Here is a 25,793-nt window from a genome sequence, read left to right as displayed (position 1 = left end):
TCGAGCAATATTTCTCTCTGGCTTTGTAACAGCTTACTGAACCACTCTAAAAACAGCTCAGGGGTCATCTTGTTTAAATTAATAGCTCGAGAGTATAAGCAGTTTGACATACTATCTGCCTGAATACGTAACTGGGCATAATCGTTGCCTGTAAATCTCTGGCAGAGTTCTGCTACAATTTCTTCCACCCCATGGGTTATGGCTTCGTATGCCACGTGTAACGGCACACGCTCCAGATTCACAAAACGGAACTCCTCAGTGTACCTCATGCCTCCAAACCTGGCTACAGACCACTCTTGCCTTCTCACCCGCACCATATGTACATCCGGTAATACATCCTCTACTGACTCAGGAGACCGGGGGGCGCTTAAGGGGTCCTCTAAACTGTCTTCTACAACAGATTCGTTATTCCAACCCTCTGACCCCTCAGGTCTTGGTGGTGGGGAAGGTCTGGGAACATTTGAGGGACCCTCTAAGGGGCTTCCTAAACCATAGTCACCATCTCCCCTCTCTGGCTCTGTGGGTTCTGGTGAAAGGTCCGATCTGGGTGGCTGGGGTACATTTGAGGGACCCTCTAAAGGGGTTCCTAAACCATGTTTTCCATCCCCTCTCTCTGGCTCCGGGGGTTCTGGTGAAGGGTCAGGACTGATAGGAGGAGAAGTGTTTGAGGGATCCCTAGGGGATCTCTCTTTTTTTTTTTTCCTCAAACGGTGTTTAGCCTTCCCCACGCTCTTCTTTAACCAGGCCCTTACTTTTTTCCCCGCAAGCCACTTGCTGGTTGGCCAACCATTTTTACCCCCACGTTTACCATGACTCCCCCTCTTATGATACAGACTACGCCTGCTGTCCGAATTACACAGACTACCTCCTTTCTGAGTAAAATTTACCCTTTTGCGCTGGTAGTAATCATGATCTTTCAAAGCGCTCTGCACACTCTTTCTGAGATGTATACGCCTACGTGTACCACTCCAAATCCCCCTCTTTTTTTCACAATAATCATGATCTTTCAAAGGGGTCTGCACACTCTTTCTGAGACGTATACGCCTGTGTGTACCACTCCAAACCCCCTTCTTTTTTTCACAATAATCATGATCTTTCAAGACAGGGTGTTTATACCCACCCCGAAAACCCACCCTCTTTTTTTTTTTCACAATAATTATGATCTTTCAAAAAAGGAGAAAGACTCTCCTCTTTTTGTAAATTGTGCGAGCAATCAGCCCTGGGTTTCTTATTCACAGGGTTCAGATCACCTGTTTTGGGTGTGTGAATCCTAGTCTTTTTACATGTGAGTTTCTCAGAGGTATGTGGCTTGTTTTCCTCTGAGGAATCGTACCCTTCTGTTCTGTCCCGTCCGTCTTCTGATCCTTGGGTGTTATGATCTGCAGGCTGTGCTTTTAGAGGTCTCTGCCCAGGTCCCTGCTCTTCTTCAGGTGTGGTGCGTGTGATCACTTAGGAAATATAACATTTATATCTCAGCATTGAGAATTCACTTTCCTCACACACTGTAAATTTAAAATTTGCTTAACCCCTACACACAGATTCTCCTCCCACAGGAAACACACAGTTTCAGAAAAATTACCTTTTACTACTGGGTAAAAACATGACTGTATGTGCTTGTTCTGCTTTTCTATTTTAGAAGAAGAGGTTCTGTTTGAAAACAAACAGTTGTTATAACTTAGTGTGATTATAGCAACACTGCCACAAATAACCCGATCCTTTTAAAATAATTGTTACCTTATTGTGGTAAAATGGCCTGGGGCTTCCCCACCTGATAAGCTCTCTGTAATATAAATGAAATGATACAATAAGTAAGTCCTCTGTATTAAAAATTAAACAATAGATTAAGGAAAATAGTGCATGTATAAAGTAAAATATAACTGTATTAAAATAGTCAGCACTAAAAGACAACCCACCCCCCTTTAGTCTTAAAAAATGTGGTGATCTGGACACACCGGGCCTCTTTTTTATCTTTATAACACACACCCCCATCACCCCTATACCATAACACAATCTGTGAGAATATATCTTTTTACATTCAGTCTTTATTTCCCTTAAAAACTTTTATAATATTTTATTAGTTTATTTTGTTAATCCTTCTTCTAAGAAGTGTTTCTTATCATATCCAGTGACCATTATGCATTGTCAACCGGAAAATAGTGTATGTATAAAGCAAAATATAACTGTATTAAAATAGTCAGCGCTAAAAGACACCTCCACCCCCTTTTAGTCTTAAAACATGTGGCGATCTGGACTCACCAGGCCGCTTGTATTTTTATCTTTATGATACACACCCCCGTCACCCCTATACCATACACAATCTGTGAGAATATATATTTTAAAATTCAGTCTTTATTTCCCTTAAAAACTTTTATAATATTTATTTGTTTATTTTGTTAAACTTTCTTCTAAGAAGTGTTTCTTATCGTATCCAGTGACCATTATGCCTTGTCGGCCTTATCTTTACAGCAGGCCTTTTGGTAAGAGATAACTTATGGTCATTTTTTTTTTTTTGAGGTCTGTTTTATCTTTATAACAAGACCCCCACACCACCCCACCCATACCATACAAAAGCTGTGAGAATATATGTTTTTAAATTCAGTCTTTATTTCCATTAAAACTTTTACAATATTTTACTAGTTTATTTTGTTACCCCTTCTCCTAAGAAGGATTTTTATCATTTCTAATGACCATTAAGTCTCATTGTTTTATCTTTACAAAAAAACCCTATATGTATGTGATAAGATATCCAAGACACTAAAGCAAATGCTAAAATACATTAGATGTAGAAAACTGTTGTTGTGTTTTACAGCCTCACATTCCCCAGTCTCCCACCCAGAACAGCAACAGAGGTACGCCCCAAACTCGTTTTGCTAATCCCTTCTCTTAAGCAGGGTTTTATAATCTCTAGCACCAATTAAGTGTTCAATATGGGGTATGAATGTTTCATCTTCCTCAGTGATCAAATCATGAAGGGCAGCCTTAGGATCTTCTGCAGAATACACCGTGTTTAGAAGCTGTCTAACCTGAATTAAGTGTTTCTCAGTAATTCTGAGACTGTTCCTGGCAAACCCTATGATTATAACAGCATTGAAAATGCTATCAAGACATATTTCCTGGCAATGATCCTGAATTATTTTATTTATGTCTTCATCTAACCAAGCAATACATTCGTGGGGTTCTTGACCCCCTAAGTCAAATGTGCACCCCCGGCATAAGTCAAAAAGTCTCTGCCTCAAGCAGCATTTCATTATGCCATAAAAGGAAATGCGAACAAGAGACTTCATGAAAACTTTACGTTCACGTGATGTAAGAGCTTGTGTAGCTTCGATGCTGAGATGACTTCTTAACTCTTCAGCCTCATCAGGTCTTTGTTCTCTGCAGAAGCATACACTTCCTTCTGGTGTACTGGTGAGGAGGTTTTCTGGTGTCATTAAAAAGGCTTCATCTAGCTGCAAAGAAATTCAAATAAAGGACTAAGTTAGTTAGCTACTTCCAAACACACACGTGCCATGAAGTGAACCCCACCACTACCGTCACAACCCAAAGACCCCCACATTCATCCTCCAAGTCTCTTACCAGTCTCTCCTCTGCAGTGACCTGTACTTCACACGCAGGATCAGGTACAAAGGTACCATCTTCCAAAGTCTCAACGTCTGCTTCGAGGTCCTGGGTCTCCTCCAATTGCCTGTTCACAGGCTCTTCCCCGACAGGGTCAGGCTTCTCAAAGAGTCTTTGGGCAAGGAGCCGGGTCTCCTCCTCAAAACTATTTCTACGGTAACGCTTTCTATAAGGCCGTCTTGGTGGTGTAGTGAGTGGGCCTACAGGCATTGTGAAAGAATCCATATCTGCCCTTGCTTGCCTTAGCACGGTCTCAGATAAACAGAAGGGTCATTTGGGAAAGCAGATAGACCTAGTGGGTTTGCTGCCTAAACCCCACCCCCACTGTACTCATTCCAATTGGTTCAGGATTGTTCTTGGGAGGTCTGAGGCCTCTGAAACCACTGCCAATTGGTTGGGGGTGTTGGGGCAGGTTGTTAGAGGGGTCACATCACCACCCTACCACCCCATAGGTTACACCTGTGCTCCAGAGTAGGGGGGGTTAGAGTGGTCAGGGACCTGATAGGCCATAACAGCACCATGTGATCTAGGGCGGATCTTAGAGCATGAGGGGTTGGGCTTTGAGGGTCTGCCTGGGTTGTCCTTCTGATGTCATGAACCATGTGGTGTTGGTGTCACACACCACGTGATTGGGGTCAGGGGCGGAGTTGCTAATGTCATGCACCACGTGACCGGGGTTAGGGATGGAGTTGCTGATGTCATGCACCACGTGACCAGGGTCAGGGGGTGTGGCTGGTGACATCACACACCATACAGGGGGAAAGGGGGCAGAGCGAAGGGGGCGGGACTTCCGATCCTGCCCACCCGTCACATTTGCATTGAAGGGCAGAGAGCCTTTATACTACTCATATTTACTTAAATTATCCCAGACATTTCTAAAAAATGATGGAAAAAGAAACAACCATTTTTGTGTAAAAATATATATTTTCTGAATTTTTGGTTTGTGAGATATTTTGAACAAACGATACAGACCAGCTTTTAAGATGAAGTGTAAATATTGTTTATTTTATTTGTTTTTATTTGTTTTATTTTTTGAAAATATATTTAATATATAGTGAGACAGTAAAAACATAATTGGCTTGAAAACTGTATTACAGAATATAAAATTTGTCCCCTCAGTGGTGAGGCAGCAAGTTTGTATTTGATTTGATACCAAATGCTGTTGATACTAAATAACAACTGAAACTTAAAACAAGCTAGACCCTCTCTATTTAGCTATCTACTGCCTGAAACTTTGCAGTAACTTAATGACTATAACTCATTAGTAGCAGAAACGTAAAAAGGCTGCAGTTGTCCTTAGTGGCAGCTTATGATCTTGCCATTTGCTTGTCACTTGGGCATTTGCCACTGTCACTTAGTCTAGGCTAGAGCCACAAGCACAGCCTGCCAATCCAGGGTCTCCACATGCTGTTCCTCTGGGGCCAGGAGCTGTGCCCTAAATTTCTGGTCTGCCTGGTCCAGTGCTTCCTTACACTGGTCCTACACATCCTTGTGGGTGACATCTTCTGTCCACCATGCTTCCTGCCAGGCACCATCCTCCACACATGACACCCATGTGTCTGCCAGCCAGTCCTTTGAAGCTGTGACCAGCCAGTCCAGGACAGTCCAGTCCTGGGTCCTCCTCCTGCCAAGCTGATGAATCCAAAAAACCCAGCTGATGGCAGCACTGACTGTGAATCCGGTGATAAGATGCTTTGTACTGGGGGTTATGCAAATAAGGGTGCCTACAGACTATGGTAAGTCAGCCAGGCAGGCCCTGGCCCAGGCAGCTACCTGCTGAACCATCCTATAAACACTCACTCCCCAGGGCTTGGTGGGCTTCTGGGTGCTGGCCATAGGCAGCCTGCCTCCCCTACCCCATATCCAGGATGGGGTAGCTGGGAGCACCCGCTGCCATGACTTCAGACCCACACCCTTCTCCTGCAGGCCAGCCTGTCTCCTGTAATGCCACCAAGACCATGGTGCCTGGTCTCAGGGGCATGGGGCTTCCAGACAACTGGCATGCAGAGTTGCCTGTGCCTCTGCCTTCCCTACAGGGGGTCTCTCTGGTGAGGCACCCCAGGACCAGCCCCCCTCTGCCATGGTCACTCTGTGTCCCAAGTGTTCCTTTGCTGCATGTGTCCTGAGCACAGCATGAGGAGCTGCTTTCACAGATCAAGGGGTGCTTGACCCACTATGCCCTGCTGCTGATGATGTTCATGGTGCCCTAGGTGGACCTGCACACCTGGCACAGGACCCTGAGATTTGATGGTGTAGCAGGAAAGTACACACTGCCCTGCAACTTCTGCCACTGTATGGAGGGCTACCTGTGACCATGCTACACATTGATAGCCCCCTGCATATGAGGAGGGCATCCCCACTGGCATTGATGCATTCCTTGGCATGTGAGAGGCACATGCCCACCTAGCTGTAGGGACACAGTGCAAAACTATTTTGAGTTGCCTGTCTCCTGCCTCCCTGCATGCTGTGTGTGTGTGTGGGGGGGGGGGAGAAGAGGTGAGAGCCCAGGGGCCAGGGGAGCTTGGCCAGGCCAGGCAGAGAGAGGGTGCTGGGGCTGGGGCATGGAAGACCCTCCCTCATGTGGGGCTTACCATGTGGTTGGGGATGACATACCCAGCAGCTTGGGTCAGTCTGGTGGTGATGATGAGAGGCTCCTGGCAATGTCCTTGGTTGTAAGGGGAAGGTGTGTGGCTGCCCAGGCAGGTCTATGGCACTGGGGAGGATCTGGTGGCTGGCAGTGACATGGCCAGCTGGTGGGGCAGGCACTGGCCCAGGCTCCCCAAGCTGTTAGAGGAGACTAGGGGCAAGGAGCTTTTCAAGATGGGCTTCTGGTGGGCTGAGGGGCCCTCCCCTGTTAACATGTCATTGTGGGAGCCAGGCCATAGCGGAGGCTCAGGCATGCTGTCCATGCTGAAGTACATAGCACTGCTGTGGCCTTGTCTTGGGGCATAAGAATGACATCCACTCGCAACTCAGATACACACACGTCCAAAATAACCAGTCTAGGTTCATGCACACCTATCACCAGTTTAAGCCCATACACACTACACACACACCAAATTTAGACAGAATCAGTTACCAGTACCTGCACATCCAATACATATATGTGGATTACTAATTTATATACCACACACACACAGATTATAGATATAGATCTCACCTGTGTGTATGAGTAGGTGGGTGGTATGTGTGTGAATTAGTGAATACACACACACACACACAAACAGGTGAGTTCCTAAGTTGGGTGTTGTGATATGTAGGTATGCATGTGCTTGGTGTACTGAGATAGCTGGAAGAGGGTTATGGTAAGAAAGTAGAAATGTAGGGAGTTAGACTTACTGGAAATGAAAGTCACCAGGACTGGGATTAGAACCGGTAGACTAGAGGGCCCTGGGCTGAAGAACTGAGGCTCAGGGGTAACTTTAGGTTAACTGATCTTAATCAATTAAGAGAGAATGCCCAAAGCCTGCAGAACAGGGAAGCATGCCTGCACAGAGACTGGGTCTGGAGCCAGAGCTATGGAGAAGCTGAAAAGGTAGATAGGGACAGGGAAAAATGGAACTACGGGAAAGTGTGTGCGTTAAAGAGGGGCTATGGGTGTGGGGAGCCAGAAGATGGCTCTGGAGCAGCTAGAAGGGTCTGGAAAGCTGCAAGGGGGAGAAGCCTGAAACCAGAGAGACAGACAGCAGAAAAATCACAGAAAGAGCAGCAGGAGAGACTGAAAGGTGGCAGAGGCAGCAGGAAAGCAGAGAATGACAGCAGAAAGTCACAGGGAAAAGGCAGTAGGAATTGAGAACTATCCATATGAAACGATAAAAATCAGTACAAAAGTTATAATAATACAATATACAACAGTAAAAATCAATACAAGCCTAATAAGAATACAATATACAACAGTGGTTATCCAAAACCAAAAACTTGCTAGCAAAATAAAAATGTTTAAAGCTTATCCTACATCTTAGCTTACTTATACTTATTTATAGGGAAAAGAGAGGGAGAGAAAAAGTCAGAAATGATTGGGGAAGGGGAGGGAATGCATTTTAAAATAAATAAATTAAAAAAAGAAAAAGAAACTGGGGCTTTTGCTACAGCAGGTGCCTGCAGAATCCTGTGGGGCTGGACAGTGCAGCCCTGTGGTACCAGGGATTGGAGCTGGGTTGCAGGCAGGCTGGCAAAGTTAGTCTGCAGCCTGTGCAGGGGAATGCAGTGGCCACAGGCTGCCTGCATATGCCCCAAGGCTAACAGTGCCTGCAGGTTTTTAATGGCCTGGGATGGGGCTGCCATGGAGCCAGCCCAGTCCTGGGCCAGGAGAGGCTCCCAACACTGGGGTCCTGGGGCTAGCCTGAGGCTGGCCCTTTATGGCAGGGCTGACTGGGAGGAAATTTGCTCCCAGTCTACATGTGCACTACTACACAGTAACTACTTGTGAGTAAATTTGCTACTTTGATTTGCAGGTAGCAAGTTTACTTGTGAATAGAGTAGTTTACTGCACAGTAATCATGCGAATGTATAAATGTGCTTTATCACATGCTCCCTTCCCCTCAGCATCTGTAAGGCAAGCAGCCTCACCAGTGAGGGGAGAAGCCATAGGAGTGGCTGAAACAGGGAAGCTGGGGATCCTGTCCCAATGCAACCCCAGGAAGCCCAAGGGCAGGTCTGGGGGCATGAGGGAAACACAACTCTTACCTTTAGAGTTGTGAGCCATCACAGCAGGGAAAACATGGGCTGCCAGGAAGCTCCGGGGAGCACAGCTGTGGTCCAGCCCCTTTAAAGTTCACCCTGGGAAATACAGTCACCCTGGGAGAGGAAAGTCCTATTTGGGAATGCTAAGCCTGGACTAGAACAGCCTGGGCAGTTTGTACCTTCAAGGGAGGAATCATCTGATTTCAGGCTCAGAATACATAAATTTGGAGCATTTCAAAATGAGCATAATGCAAGATTGCATATTTTCAGGTACAGCACAAGAAAGATTCTAAATGTATTGTATACTTTTGAGTGAATAATATTGGCTGTTTCACTGATTGCATTTTTCATTTGTTGTATAAAATATATTGTACATACTGAATATTGGAGGTGATCTGAATTGGTTCATAATATTTTGTAGGCTAGCAAATAGAGTATTTTGACTGCCTAGCCTGCCTCTTTTGAAATCTGTAGACATCCTGAATTATTTTATTCCCTGAACTAGTGCCTGAAACTTCTGGCTAACCAATGATAATACTGGAAGTTAATGATTTAAGATGAAATAAACAGAGTAGCCCATATGTAAAATAACTCTGAACCTGGCAAATTCAATGGCAAAACTCCGATTAATTTAATAGACTCATAGAAAATTAGGCTTCAGGAGGTCATCTAGTCCAACTCAAAGTGGGGCCACCCCCAACTGTATCATCACAGGCAAAGCTTTGTCTAGCCTGCTCTTAAAAGACCTCCAGGGGTGAAGATTCTACAGCCTCTATGGGTAACCATTCCATTTCAGTAGACATAAGGCTCAATACCCCATGGTACCTACAATGAAGACTTTTCCTTGTTCCAACTCTTGTCTGTCTATCTAGCCTCTTCACACTCAGAAAAGTGGGCTTCCCTGGACATTTTTGCAATATGATGCCACTATCTAATTAAAGTATATTTAAATCTTATGTACAGTGGTTTCATAACTCTTCTCAAAGCTAATCTGTCCAGCTCTAATCAGAGCTGATCTTTAGTCATTATGAGGTGTAGTGCTCCCAGAAGTGGTGGGTGTGTAAGCTCGTATAGTAGTATAGTACGGGTGTGCAAAGTGGGCAGTATTCAATTCAGATTTGGCCCAATTTGGGGGACTGTTTCAATTCACTCATTCAGATCACTGTCCCGATTTGATTTGTCCGAATCGGGATCAGAAGATTCAATTCTGATTCATAGAATCAGTAATTCAGCCATTCACACAACTTTATATGTTTTTCTATGTACCTTGAGGTACCAGGCATGGCTCGCGAACACTGAGATGGTGGGGCAGATGGAGCATCCCATGGGAGCAAAGGGGGAGGTCCCCCGAGTGTTCAACAGTGGAACAGGAACTACTTCTGGTCCCCTTCTGGGTCAGCTGCCGAGCATGCACAGAACCCCCCTGTGCCCCCCTGGCGCAGTGATTTGCCTCAGGGGGACCCTGGGTGCCTGCCCCCCCAGACTCAGGAGTCACCAGTTGCTGAGCCTGGGGGCAGGTGGGTCCCCAGCATGCTCCACAGTGGATCTGGAAGTGGACCAGAAGTACTTCTGATCCACATCTGGGTCCGCTGCTGAGCATACAGGGGACCACCCCACACTCTCATGGGACAGTCCATCTGCTGCACTATCTCAGCATTCACGAGCAGTGCCTGGTACTTTGAGGTATGTAGAAAAAACATATAAGGCTGTGTCTATGGTTGAATCACTGAATCTCTCCAAATTTCACCAAATTGATTCAGAGGCTGCCAATTCAATTTGGAGAGATTAATGGGTCTCCTGATTCAATTACAATTCATAGGTTCAGCCACCAAATTGGGCCAAATTTCCTCTAAGTTGAATCAGTGACCAAAGCTTCACACAGCCCTATTGTATAATATTTAAAATGTATAGAGCTCTATAGGCATTGCTAAATATGTGGTATATTCATGCTTGAGAAAGATAGCTGAGGGGAGGAACCAAAAATTCTCAATCTGCCATTAACTTTTGGGCAAATCACATAACTTTTTGTTTCTATTTTATGATTTGAAATATGAGGAAAATAATATCTTGAATGAGTGCAAATACTTCTAAGCTGTTAGAAAATAGAAATACTATTCAAATACAAATTATTAATATAACATAATAGTAATTATAATCCTAACTTCTTAATATTAGTAATCTTAAATTTACACATTCAGAATAGATGGAAGTACTTGTCTTTGTTACCTAACAATGATAATTTCATTATGTATTTCTATGCCTCATAATTAACTGTAAAATCTAGTATTACCAGAAAAGGTACTAGACATATTCTTTTTATAATAAAGTAAGGCATCTTCTGTGAGATTCTATATTATATATATATATATATATATATATATATATATATATATATATATATATATATATATATATGAGAGAGAGAGAGAGAGAGAGAGAGAGAGAGAGAGAGAGAGAGTTCACATGAAAGGATTCATAGATGTTAGGGTCGGAAGGGACCTCAATAGATCATCGAGTCCGACCTCCTGCATAAGCAGGAAAGAGTGCTGGGTCTAGATGACCCCAGCTAGATGCTTATCTAACCTCCTCTTGAAGACCCCCAGGGTAGGGGAGAGCACCACCTCCATTGGGAGCCCATTCCAGACCTTGGCCACTCGAACTGTGAAGAAGTTCTTCCTAATGTCCAATCTAAATCTGCTCTCTGCTAGCTTGTGGCCATTATTTCTTGTAACCCCCAGGGGCGCCTTGGTGAATAAATACTCACCAATTCCCTTTTGTGCCCCCGTGATTAACTTATAGGCAGCCACAAGGTCGCCTCTCAACCTTCTCTTGCGGAGGCTGAAAAGGTCCAGTTTCTCTAGTCTCTCCTCGTTGGGCTTGGTCTGCAGGCCCTTAACCATACGAGTGGCCCTTCTCTGGACCCTCTCCAGGTTATCCACATCCCTCTTGAAGTGCGGCGCCCAGAATTCCACGCAGTACTCCAACTGCGGTCTGACCAGCGCCCGATAGAGGGGAAGTATCACCTCCTTGGACCTATTCGTCATGCATCTCCTGATGCACGATAAAGTGCCACTGGCTTTTCTGATGGCTTCATCACACTGCCGACTCATGTTCATCTTGGAGAACACTAGGACTCCAAGATCCCTTTCCACCTCTGTGCCACCCAGCAGGTCATTCCCTAGGCTGTAGGTGTTCTGGACATTTTTCCTCCCTAGGTGCAGCACTTTGCATTTCTCCTTGTTGAACTGCATCCTGTTGTTTTCTGCCCACTTGTCTAACTTGTCCAGGTCTGCTTGCAGCTGTTCCCTGCCCTCCGGCGTGTCCACTTCTCCCCATATCTTTGGGTCATCTGCAAACTTGGACAGAGTACATTTCACTCCCTCGTCCAAGTCACTGATGAAGACATTAAAGAGTATCGGTCCAAGGACCGAGCCCTGCGGGACCCCACTGCCCACACCCTTCGAGGTCGAAACCGACCCATCCACCACGACTCTCTGGGTGCGACCCTCCAGCCAATTCGCCACCCACCGGACTGCGTAGTCATCCAAGTCACAGCCTCTTAGCTTGTTCACCAGTATGGGGTGGGATACCGTATCGAAGGCCTTCCTGAAGTCTAAGTATATGACATCCACCCCTCCTCCTGTGTCCAGGTGTTTCGTAACCTGGTCATAAAGACAGACTAGATTGGTCAGGCACAATCTGCCTGCCACGAACCCATGCTGGTTTCCCCTCAGCATAATTTGTCCTGCAGGGCTCTCGCAAATGTGAGCCTTGATAATTTTTCCAAAGATTCTGCCAAGGATGGAGGTGAGACTGACTGGCCTATAGTTGCCCGGGTCCTCCTTCCTCCCCTTCTTGAAAATGGGGACCACATTGGCCCTTTTCCAGTCCTCCAGGACTTGGCCCATGTGCCACAAGCGTTCAAGTATTCCCACCAGTGCCTTCAGCACCCTCGGATGGAGCTCATCCGGGCCTGCCAACTTAAAGGCATCCAGTTCTTCCAAGTGAGTAGATGTTATGACTCTTTGAAAGATCTTATTTTAGGCCCACTAAACAGTTTTTAGTAGAGACGGTCTAAACTAATTTTTATAGTTATGTACAGTTATTTTTGTACAGCCCTGATATAATATGTATGTTTTCTAGCAAGTAATACTTAACATTTTTCTGCTGGGGATATATAGATATAACTGATGGAAGAACTACATCTTAAGGCAGACAGTATGTTACTGTAACTTCTCAAGGAGTTGCTTTAAGTCCTTAAAACCTTAGGTCACCTATACACATGGTGGACCTCTGTTTTGATGCATGCTAATTAGCAGGGATCCTGGTTTTCCTCGATAACAAAAAAACAAAACGAAAAAAAAAAATCACAACTATTTTGATAACCCCTCTCCCCATTCTTTACTTAAAACTAAAGGCCCCCTCACAGCCCTTCCAGCCCTGCTTGTGCCTCTCAATCCTCCCCTGACAGCCCCCTGGCCCTGCTCAGACCTCTCACTCCCCCCCCACCACACACACACACACACACACACACAGAGCCTGCTGTCCCTGCTTGTGCCTCTCACTCCCTCTGCACAGCCCTTCCAGCCATACTAGTACCTTGCCCCCCACCCACAGCTCCCTGCCTCCCACAGCCTTGCCAAAGGGGGCCCCTAGCAGCCAGGGCCAAGGGTCAGGGACTTGGGTCCACAGCCCCCAGCAGGAGGTAGCTGCAGCTGCAGCAGACTGGAGCCCAACTACCCCCTGCTTCCTGAATGCTGTGGGCAAGGGTGGGGGAGGATGGCTCCCCATTGTGGCATGCACTCCTGGGGGGGGAAAGGAGGACCCACATCCCCTGTGGGGTGGGGGTAGGGTGGGCTGTGCACTGCAGGTTTGGGTGGGGGGGGGGCAGCTGCCTAATGCTGGGGGCAGGGGAGTGAGAAGGGAGTACACATGCACCCCAGATATGTGCATGGGGTAGGAGTTGGGATGGGTGAGGGTTGTGGGCTCGGGCTCCCACCCTGCTGCCCTGTCCTGGGGCCTCCACAGCCCAGTGGGCATGTCCTGATGTGGCAGAGAACAGCAGAGCTGCCTAGAGAAGCTGCTTGTTGCTTCAAGCTCTGAACTGCCCTAACAATGCAGCCCCTGCACACAGTGCTTCAGTGAGGGAAGCAGTGCAGGGTTGTGCCTCTCAAAGGTGCTGTGTAAGCAAGGGGTGCCTGCAGCCCCAGGCACCACCCAGCTGGGCAGCATCCCCAAGCCCCAGCCCTTCCCAACTCCCCATCTCCTTCCCTATGGAAGGCTGGAACTCTGCCAGCCTGCAGAGGGTTCATCGCAAAACTGCAAAATCTGTAGGCTTCTCTGGTAAAATGAGAAATCTGCATTTGCTTCCAGTAAAGGTAAAATCCATGGTCTACTCCATTTGAGCATGCATTGGAGCAAATTTGATTAAATCAAGTCTGCTGCAAGTCTACTGGAATGTCCTAATTAGCATGCTCCAGCATCCCCATGTTTCAGAATGCTGGCAGGGGCACTTTAACTAAAGCTTTTTCAATGAGCTTTAGTTAAAGTGCTCCCACAACCATTTTGAAGCATGGGATGCTGAATTCATGCAATTCTGTGGGCACTCTAATTAGAGTGGCTCCGACAGCTGCTTTTATTAAAGTTCCTCCCCCCCCTTCACCCTGAATCATGTGTATAGACACCCTTAGTTTCAAACAGTGTTTATCTGGTGGTCGATAGTATGTTATCCTCATGAAGTAATTATTTATCACTATCTACAGGCAAATAAGGAATAGCTTTTCTATACTAGAATATCTCTTTGTCTCCTCCTCAGTGAGACTAGAGCATATTTAAATTTTTTTTAACAGCTTTCCCCCCACTCCCCCCCCCCACCAAAGTCTTATTAATAGATATAATGAAAAGTACAAAATGTCTAATCAAGCTGTATAGTGCTGAGAATAGAGGGAATAATTTGAAGCCATCAGTGTGTGCATCCCATGCCATCAAAATCAGTGGCATTGTTACTGAAAATTGCTTTACAGCACTGTCACTTGAAAGAACTGCCATTTCTTCCTTCCCCCTCCCTTCCCAATCACAGAAAATATCAGCTTGTCAGTATCTGTACAACTAAAATGTTATGGTCATAATAGTATATTGTGCATTTAAAGTTATAAATATCAGAGACACTGATCTCTGAAATCATGTCTTATAGAAAACTGGGATGAGAGGCTGTCAGCTGGTGCTGCAGTCTAACACTCAGCTTAGAGGTTAAAATTTGTCTACTTTTTTCTTGATGCATAGTGGAGAGCCATGGGGCAAGGGTCTCATGGAAACAAAGTGAACAAAAGACTCTAGTAAATAGAAAGGGTAGTGAAAAATATTAAGTACAGGCAGTCCTCAGACTTATAAACATAATCGGTTCCTGAAAACTGTGTCTTAAGTCAAAATGTAACTTGGAACCAATTTTCCTATAAGAGCAACGTTGTAAATGGGGGGTTGGTTTCTTTACAATGGCTGACACAGCTGCATCCAACTGGTAAGTCTGATGTGGTGGGGGAAGGGGAAGGGAAGAGGCATGGGGGGCAGATCAATGCCCCTGCAGTGAGGAAGAGATTGGGGCTGGGATTGGGACCCAGGCTGGGGCAAGTGCTGCCCAGGGAGGGGATGAGGTGGCTCACACCACTGCATGCTGCTGGTCTGGGAGCTGCTCATGTAGCAGCTTATCCATTGGCTCTTACCACTGGTCCCACCACCAATCAAAAAGGGCATTGGGTGGGGGCATGTGTCCCAGGATCTGTGTGAGGTAGGTGAGGCCAGGACTGTGCCAGGCTGCGATCTGGGTGGAAGAAGGAAGGCGCTGGGAGCAAGGGCTATGCCCTGTTACTGCTCGCCCAGCTGGTGTGGGGCCAGCATGAGACTGAGATGCTGTGCTGCCTCTGGACAAGTGGCATGCAATGGCGGGATCTGGCTCAGCTTCATCACACCTCTCAGATGAGCAGTGGCTTCACTGTGGCTGGGTGAGCAGCAGCAGAGTATGAGGGGGTGATGTTTGCTACTCAAAAACTTGCTGCAGCCCCCACATAACCCCTGCTCCACCCCAATACAGAGGCACACGCCCCCATCATGCCTTCTCAGCTAGGTGGTGGGAGCAGTGGTGAGAGCTGTCAGACAAGCCTCCACATGAAAAGCTTCCAGGCCAGCGGCACACAGTGGCATGAGCCACCCCACCCCCTCCCTGGGCAGCACTTGCCCCCAGCCTCAGCTCCAACCCCAATCACTTCCTCTCTGCAGGGGCATTGATCTGCCACCCCATTCCCCTCCCCCCCCCCCACAGACTTACCAGCTGGATGCATCCATGTCAACAGTCATAAAGGTGAAACTGGCATGGGAACCTCATAACAGGGCATCAGTTTACAAATGCCGTAAATACCATTTGTCATAACTTGAAAAGTCGAGGACTGCCTGTATTTAAATACAAAAAATGTTGATATCTTTATTAACACTTTTGTGATCACTTAGTTAATCAGCTAAATTTCACTACATACTTGTCATCTTCTGTGCATATCCCTAAATGGAAAAATGTTTTGCAAGTTGATGCTCTGTAATCTAAAATGTATCCTTTGAACATGAAAAAAAAAGTCACTGTATTTCACACTTAAAGCTAAATTAACCAGTTATGCAACCCCCTCCTTTCTTCATTCATATTTGCTATATTTGTTCATTCACATTTGCTTTCTTTATTCATTTTGCTACATAACCAATATATCTTTGCTTTTGTGTGTTCAGGAATAGCATCTTAAAACTGATAATTAAAAAAAAAGTTTTCCATCCAATTCTAATTTCCACACCAATTTGTACATTACCTATTGTAAGTATATCTCTTTTAGGGAAGTCAAAATATACAACTCTATGTAGTAAACATCCAAACCATGATATGAAGATCAATGGGAAGGATTTAGTCCAGGTGTCATGGTGCAGGGTCCTGCAGGATGGCCATGATCTCCCAAGGCCCCCTTCCCATGCCAAGTTGGCCCAAAGGGCACCCTCACTTCTCACCCACCATGTCTTTGATGGAGATTAATGGAGGCTGCCTTACATCCTCTTGGACATGGTTTGCTGTAATATCTGACCCCATGTACTCCCAGACCCCTTGTGGGTCCTGTTCTGCAAATGGGTGCTTCAAGGCACCCTAGCCTTATGGGTTGTGTGTGACTCCAACCACCCCTTTACCATACCCCAAGCCTCACAGATGGCTGTGACATTGTTCGGTCATGGCCTTGTTATAATATGGCCCTCTTGTCCTCTCTGGGCCCTACGCAGCCCCGGTCTCACCCTGCCCCCTTTCTCTAGGGGCTTCTCCAAAATGCTGCCCCCCACCCCCAAGGCTCACTACACCCACACTGGGGCTTCTCAACTGCCCCCTTTCTGGGGATGGGGTCAGTACACCCCAAATGCTGCACCCTTGCTGGCGCTGGGGTCCCAACACTGCTGTGAGTCCCCTATGAGGCCTCCTCCAACCCCTAATAGCCTCACCCAAACCACCAGTTTTAAGCAGTAAACAAAATACAAGCCCCTCAGCTATAATATAAACTGAAGCTGCCCAGCTATAACCACGTTACTCAAACGCTTCAAAGATGCTCCATCCTTTACCCAGCTCAGGCTGTACCTGTGGTCAGGCCTCTCCTCACAGCTTTGCTCAAGGAGCACTCCTTCCTGACTGCTGGCAAGGAACTGCCTCTGGCCTCAGCCCCTAGGGTTTATAAGGGAGCCAGGCCCTGCCCCTTTCAGTCAGCTGACTGCTGGCAGGTGTGGGCACTAACTACTCTGGTTGCCCTGGTGATCAACAGCTAGGCTCCTTATTCACTGCTAGGGCTCTTTCCCTAGCAGTTTCCCCTCTTTAGGAGCAGGGCACCCAAGTGCTCTGCTACACCGGGGTGGGCAAAATGTGGCCCATGGGCTGGATACGGCCCACCAGGCCATTCTATCCAGCTCACGGGGCCCCTAAAAAATTTAGAAAATTAATATTTATCTTCCCCTGGCTGCCTGTCATGTGGGCCTCGATGGCTTGCCAAAACTCAGCAAGTGGCCCTCTGCCCAAAATAATTGCCCACCTCTGATTTAGTTCCACATGTTCCATATGTATAATAACTAAAACAGGGAAGACGTCTGTCTTCTTGTCGCATGAAAATTTTCCAGATAACCAAAAAATTAAATGGGTGGTGGAAAGTGTTATTGGAAACAACATCATTAATAATAATAATGATAATAATAATAATAAAGGCTCTCCAGAAATAGGACGTAATGTAAAAATCACAAACATTTTCAAGAACCAAAAAATAAAGCAAATCTTTTGATTTTAATTTTGCCCCTGTTCTTTTAGATGTAATTAGCTTATTTTTAAAAAGTGAAAGCAATTTAGAAATAGAAAACTGGAACTTTGACATTTAAATAGTTTGATAATTTTGAGCCTTTGTAAAATTTTGTTTTGAAATATTAATTGAAACTTATTCTTTCCCATGAAAAATTTCTGTTCAAGAATTAACCTTTTCATTGGCAAAAATATGCAATTGAAATATGCCTGGCCATCTCTCATGATGACATAAGTCCCTTGCACTCATCAGAAAGGCTCATTCTCTTTTCAAATTACTCCCATGTATTTAGATATATGCAGTAGGAGTTCCCATGTGTACTGTTATGTTTAGCTTAAATATCACTCAATGTTCCCACATTTGAGAAAGGTTTGGCTGGGGTGGGCAATTACTTCAGGTGGAGGGCCGCTTAATGAGAAAGATGTTGAGGGCTGCACCCCATTACAGGTGCCTTGCCCCCTGGTCATCATCTTGGGACAGGAAGTCCCACCCCCAACCCCTGACCTTTGCCACCAGATGTACCTCCCCTTGCTTTCAGAAGTTATTCTTTTGGGAAGGTGTTTTGCCATCTTGGAACCAGAAAAAAAAAAAGGATACTAAAAATCAAACTTTGAGAATAACATGTTAATTTTATTTAAAAATACATTTTGTTGTGATTTGTGTTTGTTTCTGTGGTGTACATAGAGGTTATTGCATAATAGCTCAAAATGAAGTCTTACTCTTGTATATTGTAGAGGAGTATGAAGGTGTGGGAGGAATGGAGGGGTGGGTATGGGATTTGTGTGGGGTTGTATGTGTGGGAGGTGTGGGGGTATGTGTGGATGTGAGTGGATGGGTGGGTATGGGAAATTTATTGGGGAGTGTTTATGAAGATGTCTGGGTGTGTGTGTGGGTAGGTATGGGGTTCGTGGGGCGTGTGGAGGGGATGAGTGTGGGGGTGCATGTGGGATTTGTAGGGGAAGGGGAAGGGTGTGTGCAGTGTTTGTGGAGTATGTGGTTGTGTGTGGGGGAGGGCATAGTTGTGGGGTTTGTGGGGGAGAGTTTTTGGGTATGGTAGTGTGTGCATGGGAGCCCCCAACATGTTCCCCCTGAGCTAGTCAGCACTCGCCTCCACCCTGCAATAGCCCAGTGGTGGTGGTAGCCAGTAGGAGTCACTGCTACCCGAGCTACCTAGAAACGCAGTCCAGGTGGGGAGCCACCCCAGCCCCACTATGTGCCTAGGGGGCAGTAGGATGAGCCACAGCTGGACTGTGCCTGGGCCAGGCAGGACAAAGGGACCTGCTATGGGGCAGGGCCATATTTTGCCCACCCCTGGTTTAGGCAAACATTGCTTAATCTAACTTTGTGCTTTTCATACTTGAAACAATGGAGAACCCCATCCATTCTTGGATATAGGACACAATGCTGTCATGGCTGTATTAGTTGGCATACAGCTTTTCATCCAACCTGGGAAACATAAGTGTATGATGTATGGTTAGGTCAGGGGCAGGCAATTATTTTGGATGGAGGGCCACTTACTGAGTTTTGGCAAGCTATCAAGGGCCACACAACAGGAAGCCAGGGGCAGATAAATATTAATTTTCTACATTTTTTAGGGGCCCCGTGGGCCGGATAGAATGGCTGCATTTTGCCCACCCCTGGGTTAGGTTCTTCTGGTGGCAAATGCTTCCAATAGACCCTATAACTTATTTCCTCTAGCCCCCTGAAACAAGCAAATGGAAAGCTTCAGCTGCAGGAACTCCCTTTATCTATTTGGGTTCTTTTTCAGCAACCTTTTCACCATTAACATGCTTATACCAAAATGTTTTTAAAATTGTATGTTTCTCTGAATATCACAACTTGCTGTTGGCTGTCAGCATATCTAGAGACCTGGCAGGTGTTGCCATCACATCCAGCATTCTCTCCTCTTACCTTTCTTTTCCTCCTCCTAGCTATTTCACAACATGAATAGTAGAAGAAGAAGGCCACTGTGATACCAGAAAGCACACTTAAGTCTATTCCAACAATGCAGTTGGTCCAATAAAAGATATTACCTACAAAAATTCTTGCTTGTCACATAATGAATACATATTTATGCTTTTTCCAAACAATATGGTTTCTTCCTCACTTGTCTACAAAGGTCAGATATTTTACATTTTTCCTTCCAATCTCTCTCTTTTCTTATCAGTTCTCTTTTCTTTCACCAGGGGTTAATAATCCATTGAAGAACTAAAGATGATAATGTTTGAATAGAACTAAAAGAAAAGCACTAAGTCATGGCCCCCAGAAAATGCTGTATTCGAATATACCACAAGAAAATTCTGATGTAGGTGCCTGTCACACCATCACTGCTGTCAAAACTTGGGCCAGGAACTGTCCACCAAACACTGAATATTGGCATGGTAAGATTGTCAGGATGTCAAGTGATTAAACTAGCAACATTATTTGGCAATAATAGCTCCTCTTCTGACTATACTATCAAATCTAAAGAAGCACTTGCGAAAATAAAAAGTTAAATAAATTCATCAGCTGCTGTTTTGCTTATTTCTTTAAACTCTGAATCAATCATTAAAGAAATATAGTATTTGCATCTTCCAATAGGGAACTAAAGGAACTTAAAAGATGTAAAATGAATGGTCAAATACAGTAGTGTCACTTCTTAATTGCATGCCAATTTGATTTTATTAACACCTATAAACTCTAGTTACTGAGGCTGCAAATCTTTTTCATGGTTTACTAAGTCTTATCACTCAGTTACAATTGCATGCAGCCTCATACAAAAGTTGACTGATTGGCAGAAAATAGAGAAAAATGTGAAGATCTCTTTCATCTTACTTTGCAAATAAGTAAAACATTTTGCTCACCCTCCTCCTTTTGGTAGATATTGTAGACACTAGCAATCTGCAGTGGTGTTTAGTAGGCCTGTGCAAATAGGGAACTATTCAATTCAGGTTCAGATGCAACTGATTCAGATGCCAGTGATTCAATGCAGAGCTCTGAATTTGTTTTCCACTTCAATTCGGCCAAATCAGCTCCAAAGCTTTGGAGCTAATTTGGAGATTCGGCCATAGGGTATAAAGGGGAATCAATGAAATATCTATAACTGTTGTTTTTTGTCTGATTCAGATGAAACTTGCAGGGGTGGTATCCCCTGATAAGAGCATGAAGTCTACCAAGTTTCAGGGAGAGAGGTGCAAGGGTTTCTGGGAATCTGCACTTCATAGTACTGAAAGCAAAACTCATGTCACTTGTGTATGTTATCCTACAGTGGGGTAAAAACTGCAGAGATGGTATCCCCTGCTGAGGCCACAAAGCCTGACAGGTTTCAAGGTGATAGATACAGGGGTTTGGGGGAAATTGCACCTCAAGCTGCTGACAGGCAAAACTCATAACATAGATGACCCTTTGAGTGTTAATGCACAGCAGGGTGAAAACTGCAGGGGACGTAGCCCCTGCTGTGGCCACAAAGCCTTCCAGCTGTCAAGGATATAGGTGAAAGGGGGTTCTGGGGCCCTGCACCTCTGGCTACTAACAGGCAAAGCTCATGATATGGGTGCTTGTGCATCTGTGTCTGTCTTAGGGTGCAGGGGGTGGGGAAAAAACACTACTGCAGGCCTGCCAGGCCCTGCTGCAGCCATGAAGCCTGACAGCTGTGTCGGTCTTAGGGCACAGGCGGGGGGGGGAGGGCACTACAGTGTGTGTGTGTGTGTGTGTGTGTGTGTGTGTGTGTGTGTGTACTTATGTTCAGGTGCACCCTTTCCTGGCACTGAGGCCTCTGCACAACATGGCAGCGTGACCCACTGAGGCCTCCTCCTCCCCTACAGCCTTATGTCCGGTCCACCACTTTACATGACAACAGGTAAAATAACTTAGCTGACCCAACACAAGTATCATCAGCAGCAGCATCAAAGGTACCCAAATGGGACTGTCACAGAGCCTTTCTTTTTTTAAAGCAATTGACAGCAAGAAGTAAAGATGTTGTGTTGTGTTGGATATATGATGTTACTCATGGTGTGTGAAGGCTTATCTTGTATTTTTATGTCTATATTTCAGAGCTGGGCCTATGAACTGCACTTCATCAGCCTTGTTGGTAGTAGGTACAGAAACTCATGGACTCAATATAGATTAGACAGTGGAATTCTGACACACTGCAACCACCAAATGTCTGACTCCCCAGGCACCTCTGCACTTTTACCTGCACTGCTACATCCCCCTTTCCCCGCCATCCCTCCACCCAGCCTGTCCCTCACCTCATGATGCCTCCATTTTCATTTTCACTGCCTGACTTTCTTGCCTGCATTGTGGCACACTACCATGTTATGTAGAGGCCCCAGTGCCAGTGAGGGCACCGCACCACCAGCAGTCCCACCAGGCCTCATTATGCTGGCAGGGTGCAGCTTTAGTGGTCATGCCCAGGACTTGAGTCCTCCTCCTTCCCCATAGCCCCAATCCCATACCTCCAAGTTTGTCCTTGCAGAGGAATGAGCTCAACAGGGACATGTTCTTCCCCTGCTGGCTGGTGATGCAGTTAGTGCTCCCTCCAGCTGAGAGTAGGGCAATACCTGTCTTTTAAAAAACACAAAAAAGGAAATTGGTGCCGACAGAGTGAAGAGGGTGGCACTCAGTCCGTCTGCAGGTGGAGCTTGGAGAATTCAGCAGGAGGTTCACTTTTAGGAACACCAGCTGCTCCACCAACATAGGATCCAAGCAGGTGCAGTGGGATGTCACAACATCCCCAGCAATGCTGAACACCCTCTTGATCAGCACACTGGTTGGTGGAGAGGACAGGTGTTGCCAGGCAACAATGGCCAGATTCTGCCACATTTGGCTGTGGCTTTATGAGTAGGCCAAGGGGTCACAGTCCAGTGGCTGCACATCCTCAGCAAGATAGGTAGCCACCGAAGCTAAGGCACTACCTGCCTGAGGCTGGGGTCTGGTGCATTTTGACCTCAGCATTGAAGCCATGACCATGGCCCACATTGACAGTGGCTGGCATGGAGGAGACTGGCTGGTGCTGGTGCTGGGAGTGCTGTCACAGGAAGGTGGATCCCTGTCTTCCACATCCACTCATCTTTGCACTTTGGCTTCCCTGACTCTGTTGACCAACACCTGTGTCCAGTGATCAAGGGTTTGGTGCTGCCAATGCACATGCTCGCCTTCACCCTTGGGTTGCACATGCCCACCATCATGTGGACTGTACTGGACCACAAGGGATCCAGCCATCTCCTGATGCTCTTCTTCAGCTGTCTCACCAGTGCCTGTAGATTTGGTGACAGCAGCTTGCCCCAGTCAGGAACATGATCCCCTGGAACTTCTCCATTTGGTTCTCAAGTTCCCTCACTATGTGAGTAGTATATGGCTCTCTGCCCTTCAATGCAAATGTGACAGGTGGGCAGGATCGGAAGTCCCGCCCCCTTCGCTCTGCCCCCTTTCCCCCTGTATGGTGTGTGATGTCACCAGCCACACCCCCTGACCCTGGTCACGTGGTGCATGACATCAGCAACTCCATCCCTAACCCCGGTCACGTGGTGCATGACATTAGCAACTCCGCCCCTGACCCCAATCACGTGGTGTGTGACACCAACACCACATGGTTCATGACATCAGAAGGACAACCCAGGCAGACCCTCAAAGCCCAACCCCTCATGCTCCAAGATCCGCCCTAGATCACATGGTGCTGTTATGGCCTATCAGGTCCCTGACCACTCTAACCCCCCCTACTCTGGAGCACAGGTGTAACCTATGGGGTGGTAGGGTGGTGATGTGACCCCTCTAACAACCTGCCCCAACACCCCCAACCAATTGGCAGTGGTTTCAGAGGCCTCAGACCTCCCAAGAACAATCCTGAACCAATTGGAATGAGTACAGTGGGGGTGGGGTTTAGGCAGCAAACCCACTAGGTCTATCTGCTTTCCCAAATGACCCTTCTGTTTATCTGAGACCGTGCTAAGGCAAGCAAGGGCAGATATGGATTCTTTCACAATGCCTGTAGGCCCACTCACTACACCACCAAGACGGCCTTATAGAAAGCGTTACCGTAGAAATAGTTTTGAGGAGGAGACCCGGCTCCTTGCCCAAAGACTCTTTGAGAAGCCTGACCCTGTCGGGGAAGAGCCTGTGAACAGGCAATTGGAGGAGACCCAGGACCTCGAAGCAGACGTTGAGACTTTGGAAGATGGTACCTTTGTACCTGATCCTGCGTGTGAAGTACAGGTCACTGCAGAGGAGAGACTGGTAAGAGACTTGGAGGATGAATGTGGGGGTCTTTGGGTTGTGACGGTAGTGGTGGGGTTCACTTCATGGCACGTGTGTGTTTGGAAGTAGCTAACTAACTTAGTCCTTTATTTGAATTTCTTTGCAGCTAGATGAAGCCTTTTTAATGACACCAGAAAACCTCCTCACCAGTACACCAGAAGGAAGTGTATGCTTCTGCAGAGAACAAAGACCTGATGAGGCTGAAGAGTTAAGAAGTCATCTCAGCATCGAAGCTACACAAGCTCTTACATCACGTGAACGTAAAGTTTTCATGAAGTCTCTTGTTCGCATTTCCTTTTATGGCATAATGAAATGCTGCTTGAGGCAGAGACTTTTTGACTTATGCCGGGGGTGCACATTTGACTTAGGGGGTCAAGAACCCCACGAATGTATTGCTTGGTTAGATGAAGACATAAATAAAATAATTCAGGATCATTGCCAGGAAATATGTCTTGATAGCATTTTCAATGCTGTTATAATCATAGGGTTTGCCAGGAACAGTCTCAGAATTACTGAGAAACACTTAATTCAGGTTAGACAGCTTCTAAACACGGTGTATTCTGCAGAAGATCCTAAGGCTGCCCTTCATGATTTGATCACTGAGGAAGATGAAACATTCATACCCCATATTGAACACTTAATTGGTGCTAGAGATTATAAAACCCTGCTTAAGAGAAGGGATTAGCAAAACGAGTTTGGGGCGTACCTCTGTTGCTGTTCTGGGTGGGAGACTGGGGAATGTGAGGCTGTAAAACACAACAACAGTTTTCTACATCTAATGTATTTTAGCATTTGCTTTAGTGTCTTGGATATCTTATCACATACATATAGGGTTTTTTTGTAAAGATAAAACAATGAGACTTAATGGTCATTAGAAATGATAAAAATCCTTCTTAGGAGAAGGGGTAACAAAATAAACTAGTAAAATATTGTAAAAGTTTTAATGGAAATAAAGACTGAATTTAAAAACATATATTCTCACAGCTTTTGTATGGTATGGGTGGGGTGGTGTGGGGGTCTTGTTATAAAGATAAAACAGACCTCAAAAAAAAAAAAATGACCATAAGTTATCTCTTACCAAAAGGCCTGCTGTAAAGATAAGGCCGACAAGGCATAATGGTCACTGGATACGATAAGAAACACTTCTTAGAAGAAAGTTTAACAAAATAAACAAATAAATATTATAAAAGTTTTTAAGGGAAATAAAGACTGAATTTTAAAATATATATTCTCACAGATTGTGTATGGTATAGGGGTGACGGGGGTGTGTATCATAAAGATAAAAATACAAGCGGCCTGGTGAGTCCAGATCGCCACATGTTTTAAGACTAAAAGGGGGTGGAGGTGTCTTTTAGCGCTGACTATTTTAATACAGTTATATTTTGCTTTATACATACACTATTTTCCGGTTGACAATGCATAATGGTCACTGGATATGATAAGAAACACTTCTTAGAAGAAGGATTAACAAAATAAACTAATAAAATATTATAAAAGTTTTTAAGGGAAATAAAGACTGAATGTAAAAAGATATATTCTCACAGATTGTGTTATGGTATAGGGGTGATGGGGGTGTGTGTTATAAAGATAAAAAAGAGGCCCGGTGTGTCCAGATCACCACATTTTTTAAGACTAAAGGGGGGTGGGTTGTCTTTTAGTGCTGACTATTTTAATACAGTTATATTTTACTTTATACATGCACTATTTTCCTTAATCTATTGTTTAATTTTTAATACAGAGGACTTACTTATTGTATCATTTCATTTATATTACAGAGAGCTTATCAGGTGGGGAAGCCCCAGGCCATTTTACCACAATAAGGTAACAATTATTTTAAAAGGATCGGGTTATTTGTGGCAGTGTTGCTATAATCACACTAAGTTATAACAACTGTTTGTTTTCAAACAG

The 25,793-nt window shown here is 45.6% G+C and overlaps 2 protein-coding genes and 1 long non-coding RNA gene across 3 annotated transcripts; 1 reads left to right on the top strand and 2 right to left on the bottom strand.

The window, feature by feature from the left end:
* Positions 1 to 1,211: 1,211 nt before the first annotated feature.
* On the bottom strand, positions 1,212 to 1,802 carry LOC132252217 (uncharacterized). Its single transcript, XR_009464114.1, has 3 exons — positions 1,735 to 1,802; positions 1,580 to 1,647; positions 1,212 to 1,448 (listed from the first exon to the last, which is right to left on the bottom strand). It is a non-coding gene; the product is annotated as an uncharacterized LOC132252217 (long non-coding RNA).
* Positions 1,803 to 2,584: 782 nt separating this feature from the next.
* LOC132252216 (uncharacterized) lies at positions 2,585 to 4,115 on the bottom strand. Its single transcript, XM_059733116.1, has 2 exons — positions 3,577 to 4,115; positions 2,585 to 3,449 (listed from the first exon to the last, which is right to left on the bottom strand). The coding sequence occupies exons 1-2, from the start codon at positions 3,841 to 3,843 to the stop codon at positions 2,871 to 2,873; spliced, it is 846 nt and encodes a 281-aa protein (XP_059589099.1). The 5' UTR covers positions 3,844 to 4,115; the 3' UTR covers positions 2,585 to 2,870.
* A 15,727-nt stretch (positions 4,116 to 19,842) lies between these two features.
* Positions 19,843 to 24,856, top strand: LOC132252215 (uncharacterized). Its single transcript, XM_059733115.1, has 3 exons — positions 19,843 to 20,032; positions 21,684 to 23,864; positions 23,992 to 24,856. The coding sequence occupies exons 2-3, from the start codon at positions 23,598 to 23,600 to the stop codon at positions 24,568 to 24,570; spliced, it is 846 nt and encodes a 281-aa protein (XP_059589098.1). The 5' UTR covers positions 19,843 to 20,032; positions 21,684 to 23,597; the 3' UTR covers positions 24,571 to 24,856.
* Positions 24,857 to 25,793: the final 937 nt, after the last annotated feature.

This window comes from Alligator mississippiensis, chromosome 8 (genome assembly GCF_030867095.1).
Source record: "Alligator mississippiensis isolate rAllMis1 chromosome 8, rAllMis1, whole genome shotgun sequence".
Classification (NCBI taxonomy): domain Eukaryota; kingdom Metazoa; phylum Chordata; order Crocodylia; family Alligatoridae; genus Alligator; species Alligator mississippiensis.
Note: the sequence above shows the minus strand (reverse complement) of the source record. Positions and strands in the feature narration are given on the sequence as shown.

Excerpts from the sequence above, each read along its gene's own strand:
- LOC132252216 (XM_059733116.1), bottom strand. The coding sequence starts at position 3,843 with ATGGATTCTTTCACAATGCCTGTAGGCCCACTCACTACACCACCAAGA. Across the intron at positions 3,450-3,576 it reads TCACTGCAGAGGAGAGACTG|CTAGATGAAGCCTTTTTAAT; the intron begins GTAAGAGACTTG and ends ATTTCTTTGCAG.
- LOC132252215 (XM_059733115.1), top strand. The coding sequence starts at position 23,598 with ATGGATTCTTTCACAATGCCTGTAGGCCCACTCACTACACCACCAAGA. Across the intron at positions 23,865-23,991 it reads TCACTGCAGAGGAGAGACTG|CTAGATGAAGCCTTTTTAAT; the intron begins GTAAGAGACTTG and ends ATTTCTTTGCAG.